At 43.2% G+C, this 20,435-nt stretch overlaps 1 protein-coding gene across 3 annotated transcripts in view; it reads right to left on the minus strand.

Annotated features, from left to right (window-relative positions):
- The window catches only part of ERAP2 (endoplasmic reticulum aminopeptidase 2), a 258,175-nt gene that overhangs the window by 48,270 nt on the left and 189,470 nt on the right, over positions 1–20,435 (minus strand). For all 3 annotated transcript variants that reach the window (XM_029572856.1, XM_029572865.1, XM_029572875.1), the window contains exons 15-16: positions 18,459–18,620; positions 17,299–17,439 (exon numbers count right to left, since the gene is read on the minus strand). In XM_029572856.1, coding sequence (XP_029428716.1) covers positions 17,299–17,439; positions 18,459–18,620 — 303 coding nt within the window. The remainder of the gene's footprint in view (positions 1–17,298; positions 17,440–18,458; positions 18,621–20,435) is intronic.

Raw genomic sequence — 20,435 nt, forward strand, 5'->3', positions numbered from 1 at the left:
TAGCACCTCAAAAAATACCTTATTCCACTCCAAAAACTCCAGCCCCTTAGACAAGTTGGTCTCTCTTCCCTCTAAGCATGCTCTCAACTAATATATAAATAGGCTGGATCCATCCCAAATAATGGATGAGCAAAAAAATGGGGTTGAAGAACTACAGGATATCAAACCAACCCTAAAACACAAAAGGAAGCGTGAGTAAGGGAGCAAAGCCCCACTTATATTAGTAAAAGACAGATTGTACCAGGAAAGAGATTTAGTTTTGCAATGCTGAATCTGGCATCAAGCTTAACCCCTAAAACCAAAATCACTTCTTTCAGAGGAATCTCAGTATTAGCCATATAAGGAGATTTGGAGGGGGTAATATCCTTTCTAGAAAACAAATTGCCTCTGAGTTTTTTGGATTTATTTTTAGTTTATATAGGGACAGCCAATCTACAGTGTATTGTAGACATTGACTAAGGTTTGACAATTCCTGCTTACAATTTCATTTTAAATAGTCAACTACTTTTATATCATCAGCATAGAAAAAAAACAACTATATCCCAATCTCTGGACTGCAGTTGCCAAAGGAGCTAAATATACATTGAATAAACAAGGTGCCAAAATGGACTCCTGTGGAAGTCCACACGCAAGCACCTTTGGTATCATCAAACTAGGCAAACAAAATGGGCCCTATTTGGGCTGTGAAGCTAGTTTTTATCTTCTGCACAGACAATGAGCTAAAGCCTTAAATAAAAGCCAGCTGCAAATCCATTTTCATTTTCTGCAGTTGGAATTCCCACCCTTATCACTGTCAGTCTTCCTGCTCCTCTTGCCAGTATTGGTCTTCCCTCTTCCTATTCTTCCTGATGCAGCTACATGTACATCTACCATATTTCAGCCAACAAAGCATCTGGCCCTGCCAGATTGAGTCTCCCATCAGGAGTAGAACTCGGGATGTGTTGCTTCTACCTCATCAAAACAGGAATTACGCTGGTTTCTTTCATCTGGATACTCTTGTGTTAGCACAGGTATATCTAGAGTTTGGTCACTGTTGTCAGCCATCAGGATGCTGTCGACCTCTACCAATATGCATCTAATCTAACCATATAAAAAAATGAACAGATGAAGGGGACCCTGCTGCTGTTACAATAATTTCATTCATTGTGCACTGTCTTTAGATACTTTTATTAGACTTGCCCGACTCTGGCCGAGTTTCACTCACACAGGAGCTGCCTCAGGGACTACTTTATAGAAGGATTCTTGAATAAAAATGCTTCAGTGTAAAATTGACATAATGTTCTCAAAAGGATTTGTATGATGCTGTATTTAAGATCGAAAACCGAACAAACACTGTAAATTCCGGCAGGGAACTGTAAACAAATCAATTGTCCTGCAGCTAATAAAAGTCCTTCTGACATACCGATCCTTCTTTGTTTTTTCTGCTACACAGCAATATTGGATTGGCTTCCGCTTTGTTTTTTGGGACCTGTCTTTAAATACTGCAGAGTAAAAACCTCTGATCTACTCACTAAGTGGTGAGCTTAAGCCCATATATTTAGCCTGATTTTCCACCTCTGCCACCAAAAAAGAAGGGAAATCTGTCATATAATATCTTCATACTACTCCTAACACCCACCAGAAAATAAACACATAACCACCTGAGAATCCCAAAAGGCACTGTATAGGTCTCGCCTGCACCTGCACCTCTCTCCTGGCAACCACCCATTCACCAACTGGAGTTCCGCTTGCCTTTGGGCAAGTACCCTATCCATAAGCTATTCCCTGAGTATTTTCTGGGGACACTGACTCCACAAGTCTAGGGTCTCATTTTTCCCAGAGAACTACTCATAGAACTCATATCCAAAACACTGAGATCACCCAGCTTCACACTTACATGGGATATGATCAGTCACAAGCATAGTGGTAATATATCAAAGAGTTTATTATTAAAAAGTAAGAACAGTGAACATAAGATTCTACATAAAACTGCATTGCAGCAGGCAAGGGAAAAAGAAAAGAATTACATAGTAACATTTATTATATAATGAACCTCGCTGCAGAGCTCAATGCTGCTCCTGTCTCAGTTAACAGGGACAATCCTGAGTAATAGCAGTCTGACCCCTTCTCTATGTTTCTTTCAGCTGCTGTCAACTGACTCATACATTTTTAACCATCACTGTCTCCAGACTCAATAACAGCAATGATGTCATCAGTTGGCTCTAAGATTAACCCCTTCCATACCAGATGCTGGTGACTATGGACACTGCCATCTGCTGCCCAGTAAAAGAAGTTTTAAATAAATATTTACAGTCAAACTACAGTTCTACCACAAACTTAAAGATCTATACATGTAAAGCGCAGAGGAAAGACTAGAAAAGGGAGATATGATAGAGATATTAAAAAGGATAGCATAAGGTAGGTAATTCTAGTGTCTGTCTTTCCCTCCCAGCCAGAGAAGCATATAGAGGAGACCTTCAGGGATATAGTAACCAAATCCCTGTTATGATTCCCAGCTGCGGGACACCGTGGCCGGGCTCTTACCTCCCTCCCTGTCAGCTCTGGGACAACTCCCGGCGGTCCCCCGCTCTTCCTGGGCCTCGGCTAGGTCTCTCCGTTGCGGCGTCTCCACAAGGGAGACGCCGCCGAGCTCCTGCTCCAGTCCCGCCTCCTAGGCATGCACGCAGGAGGCCAAAATTTAAAGGGTCCGCGGCGGGAAATGGCAGCCCGGACCTTCTGACTGATGTCAGACGCTGGCAGCATAAAAGCCAGCACCAGTCTTCAAATCCTTGCCTTGCAACGAGGTTCACTCTCTGAGTTTTCTAGTTGCTGTCTCCATTCCTGATTGTTCCTGTCCAGCTTGTTCCTGATTCCTGTACCAGCTTGTTCCTGACTCCTGCTCTCTTCCAGCCTTGTTCCTGTTTCCAGCTCCGTCCTTGCCTGCTCCTGTTCCGGCTTCCTTTTGGCTCATCTTCCTGGCTCCTGACTTCAGTTCGTCCTCTGGTATCCCGCTTCGCTGCCCGTCTTGATTCCTAGCTTGTCTCTGGTCTCTGCTGTCTGCCACCTGCCCTGACTCTTGGTCCATCTCCACGTTTTGCCTCACTGCTGCCTGCCTCAACTCGGACTTCTCTTTGGACACCCTTTCCAGGAGATCCCACCTAAGTCCAAGTGACTCGGGTTCCCAAGGGCTCCTCCCGGGGGGAGCTCGGGCTTCCAGTAGTGAAGTTCCTGTTGGTCTCCTGGCCCCGACTACTCTCTCGACTCACGACTTCTGGAATTCTCTTCAGACTCTTGTCTCCAGGTGACCGCACCTAAGTCCAAGCGGCTTGGGTTCCCAAGGGCTCCTCCCGGGGGGACCTAGGGCTTCCAGTGGTGAAGGTCCTGTTGGTCTCCTGGCTCTGATCCGCCTCCCAGCTACGACTTCTGCTGTGGGCCTCCCCTCAGCGCTTCATCATCATCTTCTAGCTGGCTCAAGGGTCCACGTTCATAACAATCCCAACTCCAGTCTAGCAGCCCGAGTGCTGCCTTGGAGAAAGAAGATCACGTAGTCAGACAGCATCACCCTGGTGTAATAGGAAGTGATCCTGTAGCAAGCACCTGCTCCCCAGTTGATGCATTATCCTCTTGCATCGAGGATGAGTCTCCTAGAGCTAATGTCCAGGAGGGAATGATTAGGTCAGCAGTCAAGCTGATATTCAATTATTAGGAATGTAGATAGCTGGATGGCTGGTGGACATGAGGATCACTTGGTAACCTGCCTGCCTCACACATCACCTAGATAAGATTTTAGGCAGTTATGGGGAGGAATTGGCTGTTGTGGTTCATGTGGGTATTGACATAGCACAGTGTGGGAGGGAAGATCTGGAAGCCAAACTTAGGCTTTAAGGTAGAAAGTTGAAATCTAGAACCTCCAGGGTAGCATTCTCTGAAATGTCCCCAGAGTTTCAATGGGTGGATGAGACAATGGTGCAGGGAAGAAGGATTCAGCTTTGAAAGGAACTGAGTAACCTTTTGGGGATGGGGGAGTCTTTTCCGAAAGGATGGCTTCCACTTTAACTAGGGTGGAACCGGGCTGTTGCCACTAACCTTTAAAAAGGAAATACAGCAACTTTTAATGTAGATCAAGGGGGAAAACAAACAGTTGTTCAGCAGCACATGGTTCAGGGCAGCTATCTTCAAAAGATACTAATGAAACAATAGAGATAGGGTATCCCAACAGAGAGGTTCAAATAAAAGCAAAGTAATCTATCTGCCTATAAGTAAAGAACCACCCAAGTTAACAGATTCCAAATTATCCCTGTCAACTAATAAACAGGTGGTTAAGAATACATCCTTGTAAATTATAAAATCTGTAAACCTTTCGATTTTGTATCTCAAAATGCATAAATAAAAAAATTAAAAAAAAAAGAATAAACAGGTGGTTAATACAAACAAAAAACATACTTTGAATTGTCTATGCCAATGCCACAAGTCTAAGAAGTAAGATGGGAGAGTTACAGGCTGATACAGAATGGTGTGCTCAGCCGAGTGCACCATTTAATCTGCAATTGGCCAACCATTTCCCACCGGCGTCTATTACCCCTTATACATGCAAATGCATATTGATGAGCCTATAAGTTAGTTGCCTGGAATACTGAAAGTACAATGTGCCAAGCCGCACATTTTACTCTCAGAAATTAACGCCTGCCCTTGTTTGAAACCACCAGGAAAAGTGTACAGAAAAGCAGAAAAAACTGCTCTTCTGTTCACCCTCCAACTTAATATCATAGCGATATTAAGTCAGAGGAACCAAAAATAAAAATTAAAAAAAAAATCTGCCCGCCAGTCAGTGGGTTAGGAAACGGACACTCAATTTTGTTGATGTCCGTTTTCCTAACCTGTGGTTGTCAGCGGGTTCAAAAACCGACGCCGGTAAAATTGAGCGTCAGTTGTCGGACCCACTGACAGCCACAGCTACCTCTAAGGAGGCGCTAGGGATGCGCTATTATCCCTAACACCTCATTATTAGAGTGACACCTAATTTAAATAGAGAATCGCATGCCCAGGAGAAGTGCCTGGGCACATGTCAGAAGAGCGGGCCCCCACTTTTTAATGAATTGGCCTGTTAGAATGTATAGCACTGAATGAAGAGGTAGATATACTTGGCATTTCAGAGATCTGGTGGAAGAATGATAACCAGTCAGACAATGCTATACCAGGGTACAAACTATATCACAGTGATAGGGTAAATCAATATGGTGGTGGTGGTGGTGGGGGTTGGCAGTTTATGTTCAGGATGGCATAGAGTCCAATAGGATAAAGATCTTGAAAACTAAATGCACAATTGAATCTTTATGGGTAGAAATCCCATGTGTGTTGGGGAAGAGTATGGCGCTAGGGGTATACTACTAGGGGTATACATCTGGCCAAAATGATCAGATGGACAATGAAATGTTAAGAGAAACTGGGGAAGTTAACAAATTTGGCAGTGTAGTAATAATGGGAGATTTCAATTACCCCAGTATTGACTGGGTAAATGTTACATCCGGACATGCTGATCCACAACGAGAGAGATGTGGATCAGCAGTGGACCAATCTAAAAGGAGCAATCACCAAGGCAACTGCTCTATATGTTAGAAACATAAAGAAAAGCAAAAGAAAATTGAAACCTATCTGGTTCTCAAAGGAGGTGGCTGACAAAATTAAAGCTAAAAGAACAGCATTCAAGAAATATAAAGGATCCCAAAGGGAGGAGCACAAAGAAGAATATTTGTATCAACTGAGGGAGACGAAGAAAACAATCAAGTTGGCAAAAAATCAAGCAGAAGAGAGGATTGCCAAGGAGATAAAAAATGGTGACAAAACATTTTTCAGATACATCAGCGAAAAGAGAAAGGTCCAAAGTGGTATAGTGAAATTGAAAGGTGGTAATGATCAATGTGTGGAGACAGACGAAGAAATGGCAGAAATATTAAACGAATACTTCAGCTCTGTGTTCACTAAAGAAGACCCTGGAGAAGGACCATCTCTACACAACAAGAAACTGGAGGGAAGTGGAATAGATGAAAATCCTTTTACAGTAGAAAATGTGTGGGAAGAGCTAAAGAACCTGAAAGTGGACAAAGCCATGGGGCCTGATGGGATTCATCCAAGGATATTGAGGGAGCTCAGAGATGTTCTGGCGGGTCCGCTGTGTGACCTGTTCAATAGATCCCTAGAAACGGGAGTGGTGCCGAGAGACTGGAGAAGAGCGGTGGTGGTCCCGCTTCACAAGAGTGGGAACAGGGAGGAGGCTGGCAACTACAGGCCGGTTAGCCTCACTTCGGTGGTGGGAAAAGTAATGGAGTCTCTGCTGAAAGAGAGAATAGTGAACTATCTACAGTCCGGAGAATTGATGGACCAGAGGCAACATGGATTCACCAGGGGAAGATCCTGTCAGACAAATCTGATTGACTTTTTTGACTGGGTAACCAAGGAATTGGACCAAGGAAGAGCGCTCGATGTCACATACTTGGATTTCAGCAAAGCTTTTGATACGGTTCCGCACAGGAGACTGGTGAATAAAACATGAAGCTTGGGAGTGAGTGATAAGGTGGTGACCTGGATTGCAAATTGGTTGACGGACAGAAGACAATGTGTGACGGTAAACGGAACCTTCTCTGAAGAGAGAGCGGTTTTAAGTGGTGTACCGCAAGGATCGGTGTTGGGACCGATCCTGTTCAATATCTTTGTGAGCGACATTGCGGACGGGATAGAAGGTAAGGTTTATCTTTTTGCGGATGACACTAAGATCTGCAACAGAGTGGACACGCCGGAAGGAGTGGAGAGAATGAGACGGGATCTAAGGAAACTGGAAGAGTGGTCGAAGATATGGCAGCTGAGATTCAATGCCAAGAAGTGCAAAGTCATGCATATGGGGAGCGGAAATCCGAATGAACTGTATTCGATGGGGGGGGAAAGGCTGACGTGCACGGAGCAGGAGAGGGACCTTGGGGTGATAGTGTCTAATGATATGAAGTCTGCGAAACAATGCGACAAGGCGATAGCAAAAGCCAGAAGAATGCTGGGCTGCATAGAGAGAGGAATATCGAGTAAGAAAAGGGAAGTGATTATTCCCTTGTACAGGTCCTTGGTGAGGCCTCACCTGGAGTACTGTGTTCAGTTCTGGAGACCGTATCTACAAAAAGACAAAGACAAGATGGAAGCGGTACAGAGAAGGGCGACCAGGAAGGTGGAGGATCTTCATCGCATGACGTACGAGGAGAGATTGAAGAATCTAAATATGTACACCCTGGAGGAAAGGAGGAGCAGAGGTGATATGATACAGACTTTTCAGATACTTGAAAGGTTTTCATGATCCAAAGGCAACGACAAACCTTTACCATAAGAAAAAAATCAGCAGAACCAGGGGTCACGATTTGAAGCTCCAGGGAGGAAGATTCAGAACCAATGTCAGGAAGTATTTCTTCACGGAGAGGGTGGTGGATGCCTGGAATGCCCTTCCGGAGGAAGTGGTGAAGACCAGAACTGTGAAGGACTTCAAAGGGGCGTGGGATAAACACTGTGGATCCATAAAGTCAAGAGGCCGCCAATGAAGAGTGGGTGACTCGCCAGAATGATGGCTACTGCCTGGAGACAATACCCTTATTCAATAAACATACACATGGTTACTGTGACTCCAACATCACTCTAAGCTTCAACAGCAAGAGGAAATGTGGAAAAAAGGATTTGCACTCACAAAGACGGGAGTAGCTGGCTTGTTACGGCGGTTACTACCCCAAACCAAATATCCAAATTACTACCTCCACCTTCCTCTATTCCTGATGCCTTTCAACTAGCTTGATCACTCCATTCTTATACTTCACTTCAATGCATATCCAGCATAGTTCTCTGCTTCAACAGCAGGGGAAAAGAAAAACTGTTACTTCACACATCCAGCAGAGCTCTCTGCTTAAACGGCAGGGGAGAAGAAAAAAGGATTCACACTCACAAAGCGGGGAGTAGCTGGCTTGTTACGGCGGTTACTACCCCAAACCAAATGTGCCTGATACTTCACTTTCAATGCATATCCAGCATAGCTCTCTGCTTCAACGGCAGGGGAGAAGAAAAAAACTGATACCTCACGCATATCCAGCATAGCTCCCTGCTTCAACGGCAGGGGAGAAGATAAACAACCATTAAGGGCTGTATAACATAATCTGGGTAAAAACAAATAAGCATGGGTGTAGCTTGCTTATTGCGGCGGTTACTACCCCTACTACCTCTAACTACTCAAGCTAGATATTTCACTTGGATGCAGCTCCATCACCGCTCTCTACATTAATGGTGGGGGTGGAAGGGAATTAGAACCAAGAGCTAAGAGAAACAGATAAGTATGAGAGAAGAAATGAGGGAAGCTTGCTGGGCAGACTGGATGGGCCATTTGGTCTTCTTCTGCCGTCATTTCTATGTTTCTATGTTTCTATGTTTCTATGTTTCTATAGAGGCAAGGTTCGTGGATGGAATAAATGACTGCTTCAAAGAGAAACTGGGTCAGGAACTAATGAGAGAGATCTATTTTAGATCTAATTCTTAGTGGAACAGAAGATTTGGTGGGGCCACTTGATAACAGTATCATAGCATGATCAAACTTTACTTAATAACTGGAAGGGGGACAATAAGTAAATCCAAAGCTATAGCACTAAACTTTAAGAGTTTAAGGTTAAGAGTTTACAACAGGCATGGCCATTCTTTAAAATACCATCTTAAAAGCACAGTACAGATGTATTCCACGCATTAAAAAAGATGGAAAGAAGGCCAAATGACTTCTGGTAATGGTTACAAGGTAAGGTGAAAGAAGCTATTTTAGCCAAAAGAACTTCCTTAAAAAATTAGAAGGATCCATCTGAAGAAAATAGGAAAAAGCATAAGCATTGGCAAGTTAAATGTAAAACATTGATAAGACAGGCTAAGACAAAATAGTTAGAAAAAAACTGAAAGGTGCAGCTGCAAAGGTTAAAAGTGTTCAACAGGCATGGACATTGTTTAAAAATACAATCCTAGAGGCGTAGCCCATATGTATTCCACACATTAAGAAAGGTGGAAGGAAGGCAAAACGATTATCATCATGGTTAAAAGGTGAGGAGAAAGAGGCTATTTTAGCCAAAAAAAATCCTTCAAAAATTGGAAGAAGGATCCATCTGAAGAAAATAGGATAAAACATAAGCATTGTCAGGTTAAGTGTAAAACATTGATAAGACAGGTGAAGAGAGAATTTGAATTGAAGTTGGCCATAGAGGCAAAAACTCATAATAAAAACTTTTTAAAATATATCCGAAGCAAGAAACCTGTGAGGGAATTGGTTGGACCATTAGATGACCGAGGGGTTAAAGGGGCTCTTAGGGAAGATAAGGCCATTGCAGAAAGTCTAAATGAATTCTTTGCTTCCATGTTTACTAATGAGGATGTTGGGGAGATACCAGTTCCGGAGATGGTTTTCAGGGGTGATGAGTCAGACGAATTGAACGAAATCACAGTGAACCTGGAAGATGTAATAGGCCAGATTGACAAACTAAAGAGTAGCAAATCACCTGGACCAAATGGTATGCATCCTAGGGTACTGAAGGAACTCAAAAATGAAATTTCTGATCTATTAGTTAAAATTTGTAACCTATCATTAAAATCATCCATTGTACCTGAAGACTGGAGGGTGGCCAATGTAACCCTAATATTTAAAAAAGGCTCCAGGGGTGATCCGGGTAACTATAGACCAGTGAGCCTGACTTCAGTGCCGGGAAAAACAGTAGAAACTATTCTCAAGATCAAAATCATAGAGCATATAGAAAGACATGATTTAATGGAACACAGTCAACATGGATTTACCCAAGGGAAGTCTTGCCTAACAAATCTGCTTCATTTTTTTGAAGGGGTTAATAACATGTGGATAAAGGTGAACCGTTAGATGTAGTGTATCTGGATTTTCAGAAGGCGTTTGACAAAGTCCCTCATGAGAGGCTTCTACGAAAACTAAAAAGTCATGGGATAGGAGGCGATGTACTTTCGTGGATTACAAACTGGTTAAAAGACAGGAAACAGAGAGTAGGATTAAATGGTCAATTTTCCCAGTGGAAAAGGGTAAACAGTGGAGTGCCTCAGGGATCTGTACTTGGACCAGTACTTATCAATATATATATAAATGATCTGGAAAGGAATACGATGAGTGAGGTTAACAAATTTGCGGATGATACAAAATTATTCAGAGTAGTTAAATCACAAGTGGATTTTGATACATTACAGTAGGACCTTCAAGACTGGAAGACTGGGCATCCAAATGGCAGATGAAATTTATTGTGGACAAGTGCAAGGTGTTGCATATAGGGAAAAATAACCCTTGCTGTAATTACACGATGTTAGGTTCCATATTAGGAGCTACCACCCAGGAAAAAGATCTAGGCATCATAGTGGATAATACTTTAAAATTGTCGGCTCAGTGTGCTGCAGCAGTCAAAAAAGCAAACAGAATGTTAGGAATTGTTAGGAAGGGAATGGTTAATAAAACGGAAAATGTCATAATGCCTCTATATTGCTCCATGGTGAGACTGCACCTGGAATACTGTGTACAATTCTGGTCGCCGCATCTCAAAAAAGATATAGTTGCAATGGAGAAGGTACAGAGAAGGGCAACCAAAATGATAAAGGGGATGGAACAGCTCCCCTATGAGGAAAGGCTGAAGAGGTTAGGGCTGTTCAGCTTGGAGAAGAGAGGCTGAGGGGGGGATATGATAGAGGTCTTTAAGATCATGAGAGGTCTTGAACGGGTAGATGTGAATCGGTTATTTACACTTTCGAATAATAGAAGGACTAGGGGGTATTCCATGAAGTTAGCAAGTAGCACATTTAAGACAAATCGGAGAAAATTCTTTTTCATTAAACGCACAATAAAGCTCTGGAATTTGTTGCCAGAGGATGTGGTTAGTGCAGTTAGTGTAGCTGGGTTCAAAAAAGGTTTGGATAAGTTCTTGGAGGAGAAGTCCATTAACAGTTATTAATCAAATTTACTTGGGGAATAGCCACTGCTATTAATTGCATCAGTAGCATGGGATCTTCTTAGTGTTTGGGTAATTGCCAGGTTCTTTTGGCCTCTGTTGGAAACAGGATGCTGGGCTTGATGGACCCTTGGTGTGACCCAGCATAGCAATTTTTTATGTTCTTATATATAGAAACATAGAGATGACGGCAGAAGAAGACCAAACGGCCCATCCAGTCTGCCCAGCAAGCTTCGCACTTTTTTTTTTCTCATACTTATCTGTTACTCTTGGCTCTTAGTAACCCTTTGGTTCTATTTCCCTTCCACCCCCACCATTAATGCAAAGAGCAGTGTTGGAGCTGCATCTAAGTGTAATATCTAGCTTAATTAGTTAGGGGTAGTAACCGCCGCAATAAGCAAGCTACACCCATGCCCATTTGTCTACCCAGACTATGTGACTCCATCCCTGTTGGTTGTTGTCTGTATATAGCTCCACTTTTCTTCATTCCCCCTGCCGTTGAAGCAGAGAGCTATGCTGGATATGCACGTAGTATCAGACTTTCTCCCCTGCCGTTGAAGCAGAGAGCTATGCTGGATATGCACGTAGTATCAGACTTTCTCCCCTGCCGTTGAAGCAGAGAGCTATGCTGGATATGCACGTAGTATCAGACTTCCTCCCCTGCCGTTGAAGCAGAGAGCTATGCTGGTTATGCATTGAAAGTGAAGTATCAAGCTCATTTGGTTTGGGGTAGTAACCGCCGTAACAAGCAAGCTACCCGCTTTTTGTGAATGCAAATCTTTTTCCACATTTCCTCTTGCCATTGAAGTTTGGAGCAATGTTGGAGTTGCATTAATCGTGTGTATGTTTATTGAATAAGGGTATTATCTCCAGGTAGTAGCTGTCATTCCCTTCTCTCTTCATTCACGTCCTCTAGACTTTATGGATCCACAGTGTTTATCCCACGCCCCTTTGAAGTCCTTCACAGTTCTGGTCTTCACCACTTCCTCCGGAAGGGCATTCCAGGCATCCACCTTCTCCGTGAAGAAATACTTCCTGACATTAGTTCTGAGTCTTCCTCCCTGGAGCTTCAAATCGTGACCCCTGGTTCTGCTGATTTTTTTCCGACAGAAAAGGTTTGTTGATGTCTTTGGATCGTTGAAACCTTTCAAGTATCTGAAAGTCTGTATCATATCACCTCTGCTCCTCCTTTCCTCCAGGGTGTACATATTTAGATTCTTCAATCTCTCCTCATAAGTCATTCGATGAAGACCTTCCACCTTTTTGGCCGCCCTTCTCTGGACCGCCTCCATCCTGTCTCTGTCCCTTCGGAGATACGGTCTCCAGAACTGAACACAGTACTCCAGTTGAGGCCTCATCAAGGACCTGTACAAGGGGATAATCACTTCCCTTTTCTTACTCGATATTCCTCTCTCTATGCAGCCCAGCATTCTTCTGGCTTTAGCTATCTCCTTGTCACATTGTTTTGCCGACTTCAGATCATTAGACACTATCACCCCAAGGTCTCTCTCCTGCTCCGTGCACATCAGCCCTTCTCCCTCCATCGAATACAGTTCATTCGGATTTCCATACCCCATATGCATGACTCTGCATTTCTTGGCATTGAATCTCAGCTGCCATATATTTGACCACTCTTCTAGCTTCCTTAGATCCCGTCTCATTCTCTCCACTCCTTCCGGCGTGTCCACTCTATTGTAGATTTTAGTGTCATCCGCAAAAAGACAAACCTTACCTTCTATCCCCTCCGCAATGTCGCTTACAAAGATATTGAACAGGACCGGTCCCAACACCGACCCCTGCGGCACACCACTCAACACCACTCTCTCTTCAGAGTAAGTTCCATTTACCATCACACATTGTCTTCTGTCCGTCAACCAGTTTGCAATCCAGGCCACCACCTTGGCACTCACTCCTAAGCTTCTTATTTTATTCACCAGTCTCCTGTGCGGGACCGTATCAAAAGCCTTGCTGAAGTCCAAGTAGATGACATCGAGTGATCTTCCTTGATCCATTTCCTTGGTTACCCAGTCAAAAAAGTCAATCAGATTTGTCTGACAGGATCTTCCCCTGGTGAATCCATGCTGCCTCTGGTCTAGCAATTCTTCTGACTCACTATTCCTTCTTTTAACAGTGACTCCATTACTTTTCCCACCACCGAGGTGAGGCTAACCGGTCTGTAGTTTTCAGCCTCCTCTCTGTTTCCACTCTTGTGAAGCGGGATCACCACCGCTCTTCTCCAATCACTCGGCACCACTCCCGTTTCTAGGGATCTTTTGAACAGGTCACACAGCGGACCCGCCAGCACATCTCTGAGCTCCCTCAGTATCCTGGGATGAACCTCATCAGGTCCCATGGCTTTGTCTACTTTCAGTTTCCCCAGCTCTTCCCATACATTCTCTACTGTAAATGGAGTTACATCTACTCCATTCCCCTCTATTTTCTTGTTAACTAGTGACGGTCCTTCTCCAGGGTCTTCTTTAGTGAACACTGAACTGAAGTATTTGTTTAATAATTCTGTCATTTCTTTATCTGTCTCCACCCATTGATCCTTTTCACCTTTCAATTTCAGTATTCCACTTTGGACTTTTCTCCTTTCACTGATGTATCTGAAAAATGTTTTGTCACCTTGCTTTACCCCTTTTGCGATCCTTTCTTCCGCTTGAATTTTTGCTTTCTTGATTGCTTTCTTTGTCTCCCTCTGTTCCACTAGATATTCTTCCTTGTGTTCTTCTCTTTGGGATTCTTTATATTTCTTGAACGCTGTTCTTTTAGCTTTTATTTTGTCAGCCACCTCCTTTGAGAACCAGATAGGTCTCATTTTTCTCTTGCTTTTCTTTACTTTTCTAACATATATATTAGTTGCCTTGGTGATTGCTCCTTTTAGTTTGGTCCACTGTTGTTCCACATCTCTCTCGTTCTCCCAGCCTTCTAGTTCTTCCTCCAGGTACTTCCCCATTTCATCAAAGTCCGTGTTTTTGAACTGCAAAACTCGAGTCTTTGTGCTACTTCTCTGTATCCTATTTGTGATATGAAACCATACTGTATGATGATCACTGGTGCTGAGGTGGGCACCCACCTGGACATTAGAGACGTTATCTCCATTAGTGAGAACTAAGTAGAGTATTAGCTCCCTCCCTCGAGGGTTCCATTACCATTTGTTTGAACAGAGCCCCTTGTAGGGCATCCACTATCTCTCTACTACTGTTAGATTCTGCAGAAGGGATTCTCCAGTCTACATCCGGTAGATTAAAATCTCCAACAATCACCACTTCTCCCTTCTTTCCCATCTTTTCTATGTCTTCAACTAGAGCTTTGTCAAGTTCTTCTATTTGATTTGGAGGCCTGTAAACCACTCCAATAGAAATGGAAGCCCCATCATCTTTTTTTAGGTCAGCCCATAGAGCTTCTTTGCCCCATCTTCCTTGCAGCTCAGTTGCTTGGATATTGTTTCTGACATAAAGAGCCACTCCTCGCCCTTTCCTGTCCTCTCTGTCCTTCCTTAATAAGTTATAGCCTGGTATGGCCGTATCCCAATCATGAGATTCCGTGAACCATGTCTCCGTGACAGCAACAATGTCCAAGTCTGCCTCTATCATTAGGGCTTGCAGATCTGGGATTTTATTGACTAAACTACGAGCATTTGTGCTCATAGCTTTCCAGCTTTTCTCATTCTGGTTACAGCTTTTTTTGGATTGCTTTAGTGTCTTATATAATTGAATTTTCTTATCCATTTCACCCTTTTCCTTTACATTTTTATTTGTATTTCGGGGCTAACATTTCTGTATGCATTGGGTTTCTTCTCTCTTTTTGGATATTACGTCAATCTCTTTCGCAAGATCTTCTTCAATAGCTAATACAGAGAAGATTTTTTGCACTTTTGTAACTTGATACAGTGTGTGTCTCCTCATCACAGGTCTGATTCTACCAGAGCCCACTGTAATTCTGTCTTTTGAATTCCTTAATGCTCTATGTGAGTGAGAGGGTAATCTTGTGGGCTGCACAGCTGTCAAGAATGGGTGTCTGTGGGTCACAGGTCTTATCCTGCCTCAGCCCACTGTAAACCCCTTTTGTTTTGACTTTTGATTTTTATGTGGTAATGTGGGATTAACTCCTGAATTATATAAAGTGGGTGAAACTTTCTTTATTGCTTCCAATTCAGCATTATCTTCAGCCAGCTCTTTTTTCAAGGAAGACAGTTCTGAGCAATTAGGGCAAGCCCTAAGTTTCCAGATGACTTCCCTGACAATAAATGCTCCACAATGGTTACATTGGATAGTCCTCATTTTGTTAAATTTATCTGATGGATACCACCTAAAGAACAACCAAATTACCAATTTATCCTGTTGCCAATTGTATTTAGGTAGACTATATTAGAACAACAAACCTAGGGGTGGGTGGGTAGAGGGGTAGGGTGGGAGGGAAGTAGACAGAATAGCAAAAATTAAAGCTTTGTAAAAAGGCTTAATTTAAAGAATTCTTAGCTTAGCCAAGTAAGTTGGACTGAAGTCTCTCCTCTCTCTTTCAAAGCAGACTGACTAGAAGCTGGCCTGATCACCTACTATGATGCACTAGTCACCTGTTAAGTATCTGTTAAGTATCTTATGTTCCTGTTAAGTATCTTATGTTCTTGAAAAGAAGCTGGCCATAGAGGCAAAACTCATAATAAAAACTTTTAAAAATATATAAGCCTGAGAGGGAGTCAGTTGGACTGTTAGATGATCAAGAAGGTTAAAGGGATACTTAGGAAAGATAAGGCCATTGCAGAAAGATTTAATGAATTCTTTGCTTTGGTGTTATTAATTAGCATATTGGAGATGTCCATTCCAGTAACTTTTTTCATGGGTGAACTGAACCAAATCACGATGAACTGACTGACAAACTGAAGAGTATCAAATTCCCCAGACCAGATGATATACACCCCAGGGTCCCGAAAGAACTCGAAAATGAAATTTCAGATCTATTACTAGTAATGTGTAACCTATCATTAAAATTATCCATTGTACTGGAAGATTGTAGGATGGCCAATGTAACCCCAATATTTAAAAAGGGCTCCAGGAGTCATCTGGGAAACTAAAGATCAGTGAGCTTTACTTCAGTGCTGGGACAAATCGTGGAAGTTATTCTAAAAGAAGAAAATCACAGAATATATAGATAGACATAGTTTAATGGGACACAGTCAGCATGGATTTATCCAAGAAAAGTTTTGTGAATAAAGATAAGAAGGTGGATGTAGTGTATCAGAAGACGTTTGACAAAGTCCCCCATGAGAGACTGCTAAGAAAATTAAACATTCATGGGATAGGGGCTATGCCCTTTTTTGGATTACAAACTAGTTAAAAGATAGGATAGTATAGGATTAAATGTTCAGTTTTCTCAGTGGAGAAAGGTAAACAGTGGGGTAGAACCAGCGGCACCATGAAGCAGCCATTTATGGCATCTAGAAACTTAACCTCTCTAGCATGTCCTGTAGGGATCCACAAATATTGACAGAGAGCTAACATTCTATGCCAATATTTCATCTAATTGATATAAGCTAGTATGGAGTCTCATGTTTATTTATTTATTTATTTTAATTTTTGTATGAAATGTGATGACGTAGTAGATGACACATTTTCTACATAGGAGTGTTTGTTTCCCAGCCAGATGCCAGATGCAGTTCTGTTAAAGGTATCCCATGATGTAGTCTATATTTCTTACTACTTTGACCTTGTATAAACTGAAGCTTCTCAAATTCAAAATCATGTTGTCATAATTCACCCAACTGTGAGGAAGTGTACAGGCATTTCCCTCAATCTATCTTAAAGGTCCAGACTCAGATATCCCATCCGGTCCTCCTTAAGTTTGAGCTCCCCAAGGTATCCTGGGAGGAGGGAGGAGTCGAACCCCTGAGCATAAAACCTGAAGGCCTGGTCAGGGAAGTCTGGCCCTGGGAAGATGACGGAGTCCCAGTGTACCGACTGAGAACTTATCTGTAAGGTTGGTAAACTGCTTGTATTTAAAGCTTAGAGACTGCCTGAGTTCAAGGAGTCTGTTCTATTGTCTGCTGCCACTTGTGGTATCTTTAAGATCACTAAAAATAAAAAGCACTTTAAGCACAGCCAGAGTTCCGGTGTGGTTTTCCTCTGGCTGTAGCCAGGCCAGTGACCACTCAAGTGCCACACCCACCTTCCCAAATAACTATTCACCACTGCTTCCTTTCTAGACTCTAAATAGTTGAATCAAGTCCAATTAGTATGAATAATCACTTTAGGCTAGGGGAGACAATGTTTAAATGTAAAACAATAAACCTGGTTGTAAAAATATTTTGATTGCTTACTTTTCCATCATTTTGGGCCAGTTTTTCTTTACAAAATTCCAGACAAGAGACTGTGCAGCTGGATTATAGCCAATGTGTTTGATAATGGATGGTAGATATTGAGTTTTAATTATGTGCCCTTCCATACCAAGCTCTAACAACCTATAGTGGTAAAGAAGAAACACAGACAAAAACAAAAAGCCATAGTTCATTTACATTGGAAACTTACATTACATAATGAAACCCCTATCCTTCCCTATTAGTTTAGTTTTATTGATTTGTTTATTGCTATCTACCTTATAAATGGCCTGTGACCGACGGCCCGCAAATGCGCGGTAGAGACCAGCTCTACCGCGCATGTGCGGGCGAGCACGTCGCTCTGAGGCAGCTTCAGAAAGAAAAAAAATGGCGGCGTCCAGTGGCAGCAGCGGGCGGCGGCGGCGGTACCGGCAGCGGGCGGCGACGGCGGTAGCGAGCGGCGGCGGTAGCGACGGCGGTAGCGGGCGGTAGCGAGGGAGGGAGAAGAGAGAGAGAGGGAGGGACGGACTGAGTGGGAGGGAGGGACGGAGAGAGAGAGTGGGAGGGAGTGACTGAGTGGGAGGGAGGGACTGAGTGAGAGGGAGGGAGTGGGACTGAGTGAGAGGGAGAGGGGGGACTGAGGGAGGGAGTGGGACTGGAGAGAGAGGGAGGGAGTGGGACTGAGGGAGAGTGAGTGGGACTGAGTGAGTGAGAGGGAGGGGGGAGGGAGTGACTGAGTGGGAGGGAGGGATTGAGTGAGGGGGAGGGACTGAGGGAGGGAGTGGGACTGAGGGAGAGGAGGGAGGGAGTGGGACTGAGGGAGAGGACGGAGGGAGTGGGGACTGAGTGAGTGAGAGGGAGGGAGAGAGGGGGGAGGGAGTGAGTGAGACTGAGTGGGAGGGAGGGACTGAGTTATAGGAGAGGGAGGGTGGGGAGGAGTGGGTGAGGGAGGGGTGGTGAAGAGTGAGGGGAGAGAGAAAGAGGGGGAGGTGAGAGACAGAGGGATGTAGCCCGTTTTAACGGGCTTAACGGCTTGTCTACATATAATTGCCAAAGGGAGTTACATTTCAAACATACAAAGAAAATAAAACCACAAATACATGAACCAACAATAAAACAAAATGAATAACCCATTAATAGCTTGATCTCCTTATGTGTCCTACCTTGAAAGTTTTGCCATATCTCTGGTTCTTGTAAGAGCTGATATGATCCTGATTTGCTTAGCATTAGATAATGATTCTTTATAATTCTCCAAGAGGAAATTCCAACCGACATCGGTTTGAGCACCCACTGAAAACACTATCTCCATGATATCTACTGGGATGCTGGTAACAAAAAGAGATATCTCAAAAAAAAAAAGTAATTAGCAACAGGTGGACAAAAAGGCAAAATTGATTATGCTAATCTACTCACTGGATAACAGTAACATTATGGTCTTTAAGACTGGAACTACAGAATGAAACAAGTCAGTCAAACATGTTGTTGAACAAAGTATATCACTGACGAGTCTTAAGTTAGTTTTTCCCTCTCTGTTCTTAACATAAATCAAGTCTCACTTAGTGCCTTATTTTCTAAGGCTATCGCAGGCTTGCTCTAACAGCGCAAGCCTGCGATAGCTAGCGAAGGTAGCGCACGCCTGCACTACCTACATCGGGGCGGAGTCGGCCCTGGAAGAGGAGGAATCGGGGCGTCACCGGGGCCGACTCTGCGAGGACGGCACAGACAGCGAAAAGGTAAGGGCCTTTTCGCTGCCTATTTCGCGCCCAATAACTACACCTTCTATGGTGTAGTTATTGGGCGTGATGCCGGCAGAGATTGCACCACGGAGGTGTGATCGCTGCCGGCTAGCACAGGATCACACCCCCCCCCCCTGTTTTGGCCCCCCGCCCCTCATTACCGCATTTTTCTAAAGTACAGCAGGCCTGCGATACTTTAGAAAATGAGGCCTTTAGTCTACTTGCTAGAAACTAATGTTTGCTAAGATAGGGTCATCCACAAAAGTAGCCAAATTTTAGCAAATCAACAGCTCTGTAATAAAGAGCGATTCAGCACTGCTCCAATAGATGTTGTGATCCTGATACAGTAGTTATAACTTTTAGGGAAGTCTGTGGTTGTTACTTATCCACAGCTTTTAAGAACTGTAAAACTTATAAATAAATCTGAAAATTCCCATGAAAATTCAAAGAAGACACTACATGAAAATAAAGTAGATCCTCTATAAGGAAAGACTAAAGAGGTTAGGACTTTTCAGCTTGGAGAAGAGATGGCTGAGGGGGGATATGATAGAGGTTGTTTAAAATCATGAGAGGTCTAGAACGGGTAGATGTGAATCAGTTATTTACTCTTTCGGATAATAGAAAGACTAGGGGGCACTTCATGAAGTTAGCATGTGGCACATTTAAAACTAATCGGAGAAAGTTCTTTTTTACTCAACGCACAATTAAACTCTGGAATTTGTTGCCAGAGGATGTGGTTAGTGCAGTTACTATAGCTGTGTTTAAAAAAGGATTGGAGAAGTCCATTACCTGCTATTAATTAAGTTGACTTAGAAAATAGCCACTGCTATTACTAGCAACGGTAACATGGAATAGACTTAGTTTTTGGGTACTTGCCAGGTTCTTATGGCCTGGGTTGGCCACTGTTGGAAACAGGATGCTGGGCTTGATGGACCCTTGGTCTGACCCAGTATGGCATGTTCTTATGTTCTTACCCCCAAAGGACTGATTCAATTATTATAGCTGATGAGTATTCCAGCATAGAATCTACGCCCTGCATGAGGTAAATCGCCTCTCTGGCACTAGAGGGCTGTGATATTCATTGGAAGCTGTAGCCAACAAGGCTTAGAGACCTGCATTTCTTAAACTGCATGCGTCAAATTTTCAGTAGTCTGCATAAGTCACCAAATGTGTGCTTAAGTGGGCCCACAGAGATTTATGCTGGTATTTATAAACTGTGTGGTGGAAGCCACACAGTTTATAAAATACCACATATTTCTGCCTCGAAAGTAAGCTTGTATGTTTCAGTACGCAAGTATATTTGTAATGCAGGAAAATATACTTTCTCTACCCATTTTATAAAAGTATGCACACATTTTAAGAGCATAATCATAACATGTGTGCGTAATAATCCAGAGTTATACA

Source organism: Rhinatrema bivittatum, chromosome 1 (assembly GCF_901001135.1).
Source record: "Rhinatrema bivittatum chromosome 1, aRhiBiv1.1, whole genome shotgun sequence".
NCBI classification, from domain to species: Eukaryota; Metazoa; Chordata; class Amphibia; order Gymnophiona; family Rhinatrematidae; genus Rhinatrema; species Rhinatrema bivittatum.